The 14,630-nt window shown below is 32.9% G+C and overlaps 1 protein-coding gene across 4 annotated transcripts in view; it reads right to left on the reverse strand.

Annotated features, from left to right (window-relative positions):
* Alh (coiled coil domain containing protein Alhambra) overlaps window positions 1-14,630 on the reverse strand; it is a 132,190-nt gene that overhangs the window by 65,019 nt on the left and 52,541 nt on the right. For 2 of the 4 annotated variants that reach the window (XM_085940915.1, XM_085940922.1), the window contains 4 exons: window positions 14,392-14,571; window positions 4,899-5,013; window positions 3,530-3,710; window positions 1,688-1,798 (listed from right to left, as the gene is read on the reverse strand). In XM_085940915.1, coding sequence (XP_085797041.1) covers window positions 1,688-1,798; window positions 3,530-3,710; window positions 4,899-5,013; window positions 14,392-14,571 — 587 coding nt within the window. The remainder of the gene's footprint in view (window positions 1-1,687; window positions 1,799-3,529; window positions 3,711-4,898; window positions 5,014-14,391; window positions 14,572-14,630) is intronic. The other 2 variants (XM_085940919.1, XM_085940930.1) reach the window with 2 other exon arrangements.

A 14,630-nucleotide genomic window follows, 5' to 3' on the forward strand; every position in this document is an offset into this window, starting at 1 on the left:
AAGCAAGACATTAAATAAATTTCTTGTTAGTCGCATAAAAAGAAAGAGATTCCATTAGTAACACTGAAAGTCTTAGATAATGATTAATAAATTGGATTACTTTATATTTAATTTAAATAATACAAATATAAAAAGGTATTTTGTATTAATCATTTTTATATGAATATTTTTCGGTTTTGGAACGAATCATCCGAGTTTCCATTATTACTTATTGGGAAATTTGCTTTTATATACAAGTCCCATGAATTATAAACACGTACCCGGAACAAATTATGTCCGTAATCCAAGATCTGACTGTATATATATAATATACGCATGGCGTGTTCGCCAATGGCAATTGGAAAAAAATATATACTTAGGGTGACAATATTTTCTTGGGAGGATGGATATAGATGTCATATTGAGATTGTAAATTTTCCTTTAGAAAATAGAACCCAGATTTTTATTCTCAACACAAACAGATCAGCTATGCTTAAATAAAGGACTGTTCACTTAAATAACGGATGGATGGCCACCGTAATTTTACCCCATTTTTGAGCTTCAATCAAACACAATTACAATTCTAGTACATGCCTACAGAATTTCCGAAATGTGACACGTGTGACATAGGTTTGCCAACGATGTGTTATGAAAGAAATTTTAAAAAAATTGCAGATGTCATACTAAAGCATCTGTCTATTTTTTGTTGGTAGCAAAATAAGGATACTTTATCGTCGAACAATAATTATGATAATTAATATGAAAAACTAAGTAATTAATTCTACATACTATATGTAAACCATCACCCTTACTGGAAGTATAAATGTTGTTTTAAAAAAATGATACAATTATGTGTTGGTCGCAAAGTAATGTAGTATGCGTACAAATTGGAGACAACAGTTACTATGTGACCGCTAGATTAACATGCAAAATTTTGTAGCGTGCTTCATTAGTGTTTAATCTAAGAAATTCAAATCAAATTTACATACTTAAAAAATTATTTTTATTTCACTTCATCTGCTGTTTCATTTTGAAAGTCAAACTTTACAGACAAATTAGACACTGCATTTTAAAAGAAACATTAATAATCATACTGTCTGGAAAGTTTGACTGGGTCAATATGAAATGCAGCATATAAAACACAAATAATATTATTGATACTTAAAAAAACAAGCATTAATGTGTTAATGGAAGAAATTTATATTCAACCATATTTTAAAATTAAAGATACTCATCAACTCCAATATAACCTCCAAACTTTCAAATTGCAGAAAGCCAAAAATCACCAATTTGAAAGTACATTCAAATGTTACATTAAACATGATAGACATATAGTAGAAAAAATTATAATGCATCAGAAATATGTTTTCCATAAAAGAAAAATCCGAATTAATTTAATTAAGTACAGTAAACCATAGTTGATCTTAAATGAGGTTATATCAGTTCTGAAACAAAAAAAAATGGTCACAAACCAATCCTCGAGTAAATATAGATTTGTTCTTACTATTATGAAATTTTACAATGGAGCTTGCCAGTTGAATTAATAAATAAATAAAATAAAGTTATTTGAAAAGATACTTAAAATAAATTAATTTTCTAAATGTTCCTGCTATGGAAAATTTGTACAAAGCAATGAATGAATTAAAGTGATCAAACTAATTACAAAATTTTAATTGTGTCAAGTAACACCACAATAATACTTTCATACTTGAGGTTTTTGAACGGTGACAGTTGCCGGATTCGCAACTGTTGGTTCCTCGCAACTAGCCTCCTGACCAGGTTCATAGACGCTATCAACATTAACATCTTCCGAAGTCCGCTGGATAAAATATGCAAAAATGAAATGTGTTTGAAAATAAATATACTAAAACCAGGCATTTACTATTTTGCCAACAAGTATAAAAATAGTGACAAATTGAGTCAAAAGATATCGTGTTCTTCACAAATCCATACTTTTTACATATTAGGATGGATTTTAAAAATTGACTTGCTAACAACACCGTACCGTGGAGCAATTAATGTCTGTCTGTATTCATAAAAAAAAACTTAATTTGATAAACATGTATTGTGTATGTCAGGCAATTTGTATAACTCACTGCTCGTTATGTAGACAATAAATAGCATGGCTGTAAAATTAGTATATAAATGAATTGTGAATGTTTCACACTGAAATGGTGACGAGTATATTGCTCAATACTGACTAGAATGATTGGAAATGTAAAAAGTATAAGTATGGACATCTCTCGTATTTATCTTGAGCTACTTTAATATCCGAAGGTGAAAGACAAAAAATAACATAATTTGTTTTCACCGTAACGAAATGAAGACTTAATTAAACACACCAAGGCATGTATTTGCGGTTTGATTAAAGGAATAAAACTGCACGTGTGTGTGTAGTATAGCTACTAGTTCAAGTTAACATACATTAAAATGTATTTTTAATGGTTACACTGAAAAATTTGCAGCCTAAAAATGGAGTTGAGCTCATTTTCTTTAAATTTTTAAATTGATAGTGGCAACATCTAATACTACTAGGAATTTCATTCACAATGGTTGAATAATGCGCAGTCATGTTAAAATACCGATGGCAGAATGTTGATGACAACCTTTGCAGTGGGAGATCCATAATCAGACAAATCTTTCTATAAAACTGGGATATCAGAGATGAGGCATCATTGGAAAAAGAGCATACCACTTCAAGGAGATAATATTAAAAAACTTTAATATTTCCTGTCATATAAACTGTTTTTTTTTCAACACAACAAATTGTTCAGGTACAGTATTCTAAAAATTAGCATGAATAAATTTGGGGATATAAAATTTCCAAAGTGCACATATTCAACAATAGAATCTTCATTATCCGGCCACTTTGTGGATGAATGAATATAGATAAAAAAGAAACATCTAATTGACTTAATAATATGAAGATTTATGATAATATTTGCATATTTCTAATGTTATTGATCTTATAGATATTTCATATGAATATCATGTAATCATTTAAGGATGCGGTGCATTCACAGTATCTATAAACTGCATGTCACTGATACATACATATTGTGTATGTCAGCAGTGATGAACTTTTTTATGCTATGATGCCAAAAATCTAAAAAAAAAATTGTAATAATTGGTGGTGTGAAGGTTTTTTAAAAAAAATTAGACACTCTTCCCCTAAAAATCGTCGTTAACTTATTAAAGTTCAAAACTAAGACTAAAAACATGATTCCATGCTCAATCCCGTTTTGATTCAATGATTAAATTATCTGGAAATGTTGTGGAGATGTAACCAGCGGTGATAAAACATGACCTTTACCATTATCTTAAAAAATCAATTCCACATTGTCGAACAGTGAAATTTTTGCATTCAGAGCATATAGTAATCAGGTGTGATATAGATGCGCCCGATGGTAATAACAAACTCAACTTACGCTAGCAAAAATAGCAAGAACTTAAGAGTTTGTGGATTCTCTGAAAGTGGAATAAATGCTCTTTGGAAATAATAATTCAACTTATATAATAGTTGTACAAAGATAGAACAAAAAAAAATCACCTGTTTGTTGACAATAGGGACTAGGTTAGCCGCCTTCCTTTTTTTTGTGTGTTTGGTCTCAGGACCAATACCAAAGACACTGTCACTATTCGTAATAATGGATTCGGTAAAATTCGAATTAGTGAACTTTTGTCCTCCAGGCTGAAGTAGCTCACTTGATGTGGCCGTCGGTGCTGGTACCCTAAATATAATAATTGAGGACACTATAAAATAGCAGTAAAAAGAAGATATTACATAAATACATTCAGTACCTACAAACCTTGATTTCACATATTCATAAATATTCCGTATTCGCAAGGCCGGCCATAGAAAATGAGTGTGTATACACGCTGTACTTTACACTCAATATACTAGCACAGGTCGATTGCTTTAAATAATTTTATATATTATTGTACACACATCGGAGGCTAATTTTTGAAACGAACAATATCTAAGTTATTCAAGCAGCTTGCTTCGATTATTTAGGAGAAATTTTATTTCTGCTCCAATTTTTACAATCGCATCTAAAAGTCGAGGAGGTTTTTGAGTTTTACACGCTTCTCCGGTAGAGGCACTAGTTTGTCGCGGGCGGTTGGTTGCATATTTTAATTTTGATAGATCGTAAACAGATTGAATGTGGTAAACGTAACACCGTAAGACTCTGTTATTTATTGTTTTTTAGCTTTTAAATATTATCGATGAAAGTGTTATTTTGTATTTAAATTCTTATTAAAGTATTTGTTATTTAGTAAAATAGGTACATACATTTTTATTAATATTAGGTTTGTAAAATACATCGGGAGTTTTGTTTACATTCTTGTATTTACCATTGTAATATCAATATAAGGTAAATAATTGCTATAAGTAGCTTCTATAAGCATAAGTTAGCTATGTACTTTAACAGCTGTCATTGACGGTCATGGAGTCCATAGATTAAAATATATTGCAAACTTTTACGCGATCATAACTGCCCAATATTTTTGTTGCATTTTCGGACACCGTTCGAAGCATCATGCTTACTTTTAAAGGTATTTCACGTTTTCATATTTTATAAGGCTTGTTTCAAAAATTAGACTCCTGCATCTCTTGGTGAAATACTTAACCGAAATACAAGTCTTTATGATATACATTTAATATATTACCAAACACAACATGTTTATAAGGTTTTATTTTTTCATAGAAAATCGCAACCCATCAAGGTATTGCCATGCTAATACCTTCCACATTTAATGGATTAATAGATATTTTATGGACACAAAAGTTTTAAAGAAGTTAAAAATCATCAAAATCAATAATTTCCATGGAAAATAATACCTTTATTGTAACAATAGTGATTATTTTAAACCACCATTTTTAAAGAGTAAATAAGATACAAAAAATGGATAGTTACCCAGTGACGATTGATCCCCCGGTGTAGAGCACTCCTCCACCAATAACTACCGTAGACTCAAGCTGGGGTGTTGATTTACTAGGTGTCGCAGGGCTTGGAATTTCTTGATAGAAACCTGCAATTTAGCATGACATAAATTAAAATTAATGAATAAAATACAGACATGCTCTTCAACATAAGGCAGTTGTTAATAGTTGATAAAGGTATGTATTAAAATGCCAGCATATTATCTTTTATCCATAAGTTGCGGCAAACTTGTAGATTTTTTTAATCTGTCATGGTTTTTTTAGTTTCGAATTTTAATAAAAAAATTAAGGTAGAGATTTATGACTTAATTCAAAATCCAAGTTTAACACACCTTTCATAGTTATTTATAAATACAGAAAATTGAAAAGCATCAAAGCATTGTATCTAGCGTATTGATATGAATATGTTATTAGTGCTTGTGTGATTTTTAATAATTTCAATCCATACATAGTACTATTAATATACAATATAATTAGCATGTACTGATTTATATTCCAAAGTTACCATCATTATGGAACACAAACAAAATAAAATCATGACTAATTTATGACTGCGTATATAAATATTTGGAAAATTGAAGATGTTAAATTTCAAAGATACCTGGAACTTTATAAAAACCCAAAAAACTGCAAATAAAATATTTTTTTTGCAAAAATATTTGCGATTAGAAAAAGCGAATAACAAAATAACCCCATCATTTACATTTAATACAAAATTATGTTAAAATTTTGTTGAAAAATATAAAAAAATGGCGGCTGATGGCTATTACCAACTTTGAAATCAACATACGGTTTAATACTATTTTACGAACAGAGGAGATTTTATATTTTATGAATATAGGAAAGTACCAAGTAAAAGTAGTAAAAATATCTTAGAATGGGTTTGACTGACTTTGAAACCAATAGGCCTCAATTAATACTATCGATAAAGGAAAGGTACTAGATGGATATTCGATTTAAATACTAATTGATGAGAGTTTTATAGAATTCCATAGGAACCGCATTAGCAACCTTTCATCTTCATTCTTCTTTCATTCTTATTCACCTTTCAGTATCTTCAGATCTTAGGTGTATATTGCACATAAGATGAAAATGAAACCAGGGCTGCTAAAAATAAATACCATATAATGGTACAGAACACTCATCAATTACAATAAATAAATTATTAGTGTTAAAAATAATCAAATGTGATAATTTCTGTAGCATGTAATATAAAAATATTAATGGAAGGAATGTGACCGGTAGAAGGTATGATAAGGTTGGGAAACCACTGGACACAGAGATGGAGAAAGCTTATGTTTATCTTTGACACTTTTCAAAGTTAACGTTAAAAAAGGATTAATATTAATACATAATGAACTTGCCTATCACAACATAGACTCAATTCTTTTGGGTATGTTTACAAGCCCAGCGCAGTGGATGAGTTAGTGAAAAACATGCAAGGAAGTTAGCAGGTTGCATAAATCACAACACAAATTAAATTCAACATGCACGTGATATGGAATCAAAAACATTTTATTCGTGGAGTATCTGGAAATTTCCTAATATCTGTGCACTCTTTATCAACATGCTACTATTGTGTTTGATCTATAATATATATATTCAATATATGTTTTAAAAAAAGCTTATATTTAAGATAATAATACATGGCTAAAAATTTGCATGGGTATAACAATTTATTTAATTCAGGTCAACAATACATCCAGAGAGACAAACCAAAGCGACATGAGAGAGACAAACCAGTGACATGCGAGACAAACATTTTGACTCTGAATATAATAATTGTTACTAGCTACCCGGAACATGTGACCAAATGTGGTGTGGTGTGAGATTTCGTAGTGAAAAATAAAAATGGTAGTCGAAATTTTTAATTTAGGATTTAGAATTACATAGAAGTGGTATAATATATATATTAAAAAATAATTTGTAAATATTAAATTAATAACACTTAACTTGTCTATTCCACACCCAAGGTTATTAAATGAGCAATAGAAATACTTACTTTAGATACAAGTAAAAATTAAAAAAAAAAAAAAAAAAAAAAGCAATATATATGCTTTACAATTATTTACACCAACTCACAAACGTAGTAATATTATGATTAACATAACGCAGACTAAAAATGAGTAGTACAACTTCTCAAATGGTTCTCCACCTTGTTGTGGTGAGGAGACTTGTGCGTTCCGAGGATTCGGGTAATGTTGGCGGTAGTCTAACTATTTGAAGAGTCTCCCAAGCCTGACAGCTATATAATGAGGAGCCAGACTAAAAGGGATCCACTGGAAAAAGGTGGCAATTTCTTCAGTACTGACAAAGGGTGGTAATCGAGGAAATCGGAACAGTCTTAGGGCAGACACTTGAAGGTGAGAATGAATACATTATAAGCAGCTCCAATATTGTGAATCCACCACATTAAAATCTAACAAAAACCCATGAAATGCAACATCAAAATCATAATAGTAGATTGGACGATTCGGTTGACACCTGGTGCCACGCTGGGTCCGGACGTCATAGTGTGAAACTGGTTACACATGGGTGACTTATCAGACGTGTGAAAATTGAATACTGGTGAATCGGCCATGATAATTCTCTAGGACAGTGGATCCCAAAGTTGACTGGGCTCCGACTCATCTAACAAAAATTTCCAATCTTGGGACCCACCTCTTAGCTGTCTTAGAGAAAAGAGGGCATAAATATTGGTAATGCTCAGATTCCCTAGTGGCGAGTCGTAGAACTACTTAATGCTGTCTTATTTGTTATAATTGAAATTAAAAAAAAAAATTTATAAGTGTTACCAATATGAATGAAAGACTGTTGAAATAAGAAACACAATTTGAATTTAAAAAAAAATATTACTTAAATACCTACAAGGTTTTTTTACAAAGTTATTTCAATGGGAAGGATGTATTTGTTTCTTATTTTTCTTCATTACAGTTTTAGCATCAACTTCAACTTTAGTTACTTTTAATCGCAGTGAGTTTGATATAACCAATTTATTTCGGTATTTAGTTTTAATGTTAAGGGGCGGCTGAAGAGCTCGGTATTCAAATATAATTTAGTATGAAATGGACCTCGGCGTCGTATGCACGTTAATTTAAATCGATCTTTTGGCAAAAATCACTAATCATCGACCTTCTACATTATTATTATTGTGGACAATCTTACATTATTATTTGATAAACAGCTGCACGTGTCCGCTGATCAGAAAACAGGGCTGTCAAAATAATATAATATTTGTAAAATGTTAATTTCATCATAGTTTTTAATCAAACCTGTGCAAGTACATACTGATAACTTGGGTGGATATCGTGGCAAACATACTATTGATATATCTACGGGTATATTATTATTATAACCCAATTCAAATTGAACATAGGTTGATACTCAAATACTATTATAGTATCTTGAGATCTATCTAGTATTTTGAGAAAATAATACGATGGAATATATTATATAATCCATATCAATTATTTGAAAACATTATATTTGCATGTATATAATATAGTGAAAAGGTCAGATAACTGTTTTCTCTGCAAGATAACATCAAAATTTATATAGACTTATTTAAATGAAGAATTACATTCATGAGTGAGCACGGCTCAAAGCTCAAAGTTGACTTTATATAACTAATAAAAAATGCTGTTTGTTTCTACGAATAAAAAATCACGGCAATCAGAAAGGCCGGAAAATATGGCCGACAATGCATGATACACAAACATAAAATACACAAAATTACAAACACATACGAAGTTTACCGCACACGTGCAGACCACGTGATATTTGTTTACGCAAAATCGTCGCTTTCCAAAATGGCGAATTTGGTTGCCAGTTTTTACTGCGATGAATCAATGTGTTCCTTCCCGTCTTTTTTTATTCGTAGGTTTGTTTACTATGTACACCGAGAAATTTCTATTAATAAAATCGGAAATGAGTTGGAATATAATGCAACCAAAACTGGAAAAATTCTATTATGGGTGTTTACTTTTTGAATTAGTTGACCCCAGAAAAACAGGTACATGCCACTACGTGAACCGCAGTGGATATTAGATGGACAAAACTTAAATAATATAAATATTATAAATAAAACTTAAAAAGTACAAAATAATTATGTCTTCGACAGCCCTGACGTTATTTTTTGCCTGCCAGTCCGACTGACTGGCGAATAAAAAATAAATGTGTGTGGTGACTGTATGTTAATAATTATTTTTAGGCACTCATGATATAAATTATTTCGTCCATTGGCTTTACATAAATAATGGTAGGTACTACCTACCTATTGTTTCACTAGTTGTATAAAAGTAAAATTGCGCAATAAGTACCTATTATTTTTAATATGTTGGTCCTAAACATTAAAAATAAATACTATTCATTATTAATGTTTTTTGGATAGCACGTGAAATAAAAATGTAGGTAGATATGCATTTCAACATCCTTCGTATGTTTAATTCTCGGACAATTTCAGGTTAAAAAGTTATTAATATATTATTAAGTTTATATTGTGGTAACCACATAATTGAAAATGTCACCATCATATTGGTTTCAATACTTTCTCCCAAACAGTTGATTAACAAATTGAATTTAGTAGCATTTACGTACCTACCTATATTAGAAGATATTATTTTTTGGTCACCCCATTCTGTCTTCCGTGTTTATGATTTAAATTTAATTTAGAGACCATTTACATTTGACACAAGCATTGTCGGCGACCTTTGTATATTGCTAGTAGACCAACAATTCCGGACCACATATAAAAAAATCATATTTTCAATTCTCAAGGGCAATTCTGTAGAGCTTACCCTTAACCATAGCCGAAAATCTGACCTCACATGGGTATGAGGTAGTAAAGAGAAGGAGGACTTTCATAGCTTCATCGAACAGGCACGGATAATTATCAGCAACTGAGAGCCAGAATTTCGTTAACTGTTTACGATTGAAACTATTTTTCAGTGACGTATCTTCTGATAAATCAATGAGTTTTTCACTTGCTTTTGTTGACATACTAGTTGGTAAGTCGTCTTGAAATGGGTTACAAATCCAACGCAACGAATCAAACTTTTTCATCTCTTCCCCAAAATAGTCGTCAAAGTTATTTATTAACAGTGATAAATGACTAGAAATTTCAGACAGTACGTTCATCTTAGGCTGCACTTGGTTTTCAATAATAAAAGTTTCAAGTGTTTCAAAACAATCATACTTGCCATTCTCAATACAACTTTTCCACAACATAAGCTTTTCCATGAACGCTCGAATTTTATCGTGAACTGCAAAAATGTCTGATCCGTTTGATCCTTGCAAATACAAATTAAGTTCGTTTAATTTCAAAAAAATATCCGCCAAATAAGTGAGCTTGAGAATGAATTCTTCGTCCAGTAATGTTTAATATATTCAGTTTTTCTTTCCAAGTAAATTGTAACTTCATTACGCAATTCCACTAATCGTGTCAGTACTTTTCCCCTGGATAATCAGCGAACTTCTGTATGCAGAAGAGATGTATGGCGGCTACCCATTTATTCACATAGTTTTTGAAATAGGCGGGGTTGTAAGGGTTTTGTTTTAATATAATTTACAATTTTCACAGCTGTATCAGGTACTGTTTTGAAATCATCAGGCAATGCTTTGGAAACCAGTGCTTCTCTATGAATGCTACAGTGTGTCCACAAAGCACAGGGACTTTGTTCAAGAGCTCTTGTAACCACACTGCTATTTTGCCCGCACATGGCCCGCGCGCCGTCAGTACATATACCGACACAGTTCTTCCACTGTAAATCTTTTTCTTTTATATGGGAATCAATTGTATTGAAAATTACCTCAGCTTTTCCACAACTTATTGGCTTGCAGAACAAGATATCTTCATGCACGTCGTTCTGCCATATATAACGCACAAAAACAAGCAGTTGAGATAGGCCTTGCACGTCCGTAGACTCATCTATTTGTAGAGTATAATATTTACTACCAACTACTCTCCAGATTAATTCATCTTCCGCCCATTCGTCGCGCAACAGTATTATTGGATAGTGGTATGCGCTCGATTTCCTTAACTTCTTTTTCTCCAAACATTGTTCCAACAGCATCTTTAATCGATGGTAATACTAAATCTTCGCCAATGGTATGAGGCTTTCCTGATCTGGCGATCCTTAAGCTAATGAGATACGAGGCATATACAGCATTTTCGAAAGCATTTCATGTAACGAAATGGGAAACAATATTTGTTGAAGATTTCATATTCAACATTTTACGTTGAAAAGTCTACTGGCTTGTTTTTATCGTTGGAATGCTTTGTTTTTATATGACGCATCAACTTACTTGGGCGCATACTTTCGTTCGCTAATATATCGTAGCAAATCACGTATTGAGGACGCGGATCTATCGTATCATGATCACAAGTGAATCCTAGTTTTAGATATGCAGGGTCATATTTTCTCACAACTTTCCGTCGCTTGGTTTCATGCGAACTCGTTGAGGGAGCTCGGAAGTCAAGACTCCTTGCCACTTTTGTCACATAAAAGATGTTCTATATTTTCATCACTTTGTTCACAATTCAACCACTTTTCCATTTTTGTATAGATTACAATGATGTACGCGTACGCTGTCCAACACAACACAATGCGAAATGAACTTCGCAAAAACAATAGACATCTGTCTAGCTCGGGCCGGGCTCACGACATGTGTTTTGTTCGCCGCGCTGTCGCCGACTGAGCTGTCAGTATGGCTGGCGCTAGTTCCAGCGCTAGCTGGCGATATTCGCGACTTTGCTGCCATCTGTAGTGCATTGGCAATTCAAATTATTATTATTTTATTACAATATTTTCCGTAACTTAAGTTTATTTCAATTTTTAGGAATTATAAATAGCTGAATGAAATATCAAATTTATCACTTCCTATTTTTTTTAATTCATGTATACAGTGGCAACGGCCCACTCAACATTCGCTCGCGACCCATAGTTTGGGAAACCATGCTCTAGAAAAATAAATAAAACGTAAGGAGACTTCTACTAAAACTCGTAATCATCAAAAAAGAGATGCAGTGATACAATATAAATAAAATGGGTTTATTCGAAACGTATTGGAAAGTATCTGACACTTTAAGACTGTACTTGGAGAAATGGTATATTGTTCAGGACAAAACAGAAAAAGCAGAAACAGAGTAGCTTTTATTGAACGACGAACTCTCTGAGAGTGTCTTAAAAGCTTAATGATGATGGAAAAAAAACCATACATCAATTACGCAACATGACTTGGATAAGTAGTGCATGGCCTTTTACAAAAAAGATTCCTCATGTAAGTGTTAAAACTATTAAACAATCTCTCTTATTTCACATGCAAGCAAGATCCTATTACATATAATCAGTAGACATCTGAAACATTTCATCGACTGACAAATACGTAGGGAACAAGCAGGTTTTGTTTTGGATTACGCAAAATTCTGAACATCAGGCAACTGATTGAAAAATGTAGAGCTTAATATCCCTATGATATTATGTAGTAATATGTAACTGTATATGGAATTTATTTCTGGAAATGGGAGTTCCAGCATCAAAAACTTATAAACAATAGCCACACAAAGAAAATAATGCATATTCTGAGTTTCCGAAACGAGAAGGGAGTCTGTCAGGGATGTGTTTTACCTCTACAATTATAAAATATAAACGGAGAGCCCTAGATCATAGACAAGGTGGCAATACAATTGGTGACTAGAAAATAAATAACTTAAGATTCACAGATAATGCTAATCGCTGCAGATAAAACAAAACTCACAGAGCTGTTATACCAGGTAGAGGAACAGAGTCCGCAAATACTGCCTCCTTATTAATAGGACCAAGTTAATGGTTATCAATTGGGATAATCTTCGACCAGCAGAAAGTATACTCCAAAATCTAGAAACAATGGACGAGTTTATATACCTGGGATCGACCATTAATGGAAAAGGCAGGTGTGAAGCGGAAATAAGAAGGCGCACACGGAATTTGAAAAAAGGTGATGACACATCTTACCACTATATGGAAGGATCGAGGAATTAAGCAAACATTAGTGTTCCCAATGATTTTTGTATGATGTCGAGTCATGAACCCTGAGGACAAGGCAATTCTAGCCTTAAAAATGTGGTGCTTACGAATATTTTGTACTTCTTGAACAGAGCCCAAGACAGACCAGTGAATCACTTAGCAACTCCAGATAAAGACACGGCTCTTGACAATACGTCTTGAGACGCATTCTGCAGTTTTTTGGACATATTATTCAGCACGGACCAGAAAACCTGGAGAGACTGGTAGTTTTGGGTAGCCTCCAGGGTAGAACGGCGAAGTGAAGAAGCTTACCGGGGCCAGCCTTCACTCTACCCCGAGAGAAGCAGAGGACCGAGAGAGGAAGAATCCTGGTTGCTCAGAAGATGTCTGAATTTCCAGGTGTTCACAATCCTTCGCCATGAGAGAACGACCAAGAAGAAGAGCACAAGCATCCTATTGTTCAGGTTTACGTAAGTTCCATTTTGGGATTAAGGAGGCTGATGATAACAACTACTGGTCTGTGTGGAAAATTTTCGAGGACACTGATACACCATAAATGTCTTTCCTTCATCGTCAAATAAGACAAAACATCGGGGATGTAGTCTTTTGCCAGCAGACTGAGTGAAAGTACCTCGTCGCTGCTTTGCATCACACAATAAATGGCAGTTCTGCGCTGTTAAAGAATCCGGGAGTTGCTCACCGGCATTATCAGTTTTTGTTCCCCCACAGTATGTGATGCCTGCAAGTCTCCAAAATATATCACGCTCCTTATACCTTTGGAAACTTGGTGTATTCCAAGCATATTGTGGGACTTGAACATGTTAAAAATCTATATATTTTCTATATTTAGTTTATATTGTACACTTTTGTCACTAATGTATGCTTCCAAGTGGTTCGACTTGTTCTCAAATGTGTTTCTTGTAGCAGCCAAAAGAACTTGAGACACTAGGCCTAGGCAATTTATGTCTTTTATGTTTAAACTGATAAATCTACGATCTGATCTAGATGTATTTATATCATTATTAGTTTTTTTTTAAATTCCTATTTACATTATTATTATTGTTAATATTATTTGTATTAACTCCGCCAAAACTAGGGGATTTGATTATCATTGGTATTATTGTTGGGAGTTATTATTCGAATAGTATTGGGAGCTACTCATGGAATCATTTCAACACACCGTCATAATATTATGTTTGCTCAATTAAAAATGACAAATGTTTCGCAAAATTAATAATAATTACATGCTAGGTTTAACCAACTATGATTTGTAATCAGAAATATTTAATTAATATCAGGACATGACTTTATTTTCAGATCAATTTTGATTTAGCTACTCATAGTCAACATAGTGTCCCTCTGTCACTCAGTTTCGCTTAGCCGTATTTTTTTCCTAATTGTCTCAATATAACAGTGCATAGTGCTAGTTCTGTGTGGTAAAATGAAATATAATTCGGTTATTACTAGATGTGTCAGCGGTGGACTGTTCAATAAGTGTAGATGTTGGCGGCGCGACGATCGTGGAAGCTGTATTGGTCGGTGGTTCCACACTCTCGGTGGCGGGGGTCGCACTTGAGCTTCTCTTTGGAACATCCATGACAGAAACTTTCTTTGTGGAGCTTTTCTCAGGGTGCAGAGCTTTTCCTACAATACATTTTATTACAATACACAATTTATTTGAAAGCAGTTTAACAAACCCATTT

Source organism: Rhyacophila brunnea, unplaced genomic scaffold (genome assembly GCF_057557595.1).
Source record: "Rhyacophila brunnea isolate RB1 unplaced genomic scaffold, BYU_Rbru_1.0 scaffold_1, whole genome shotgun sequence".
NCBI classification, from domain to species: Eukaryota; Metazoa; Arthropoda; class Insecta; order Trichoptera; family Rhyacophilidae; genus Rhyacophila; species Rhyacophila brunnea.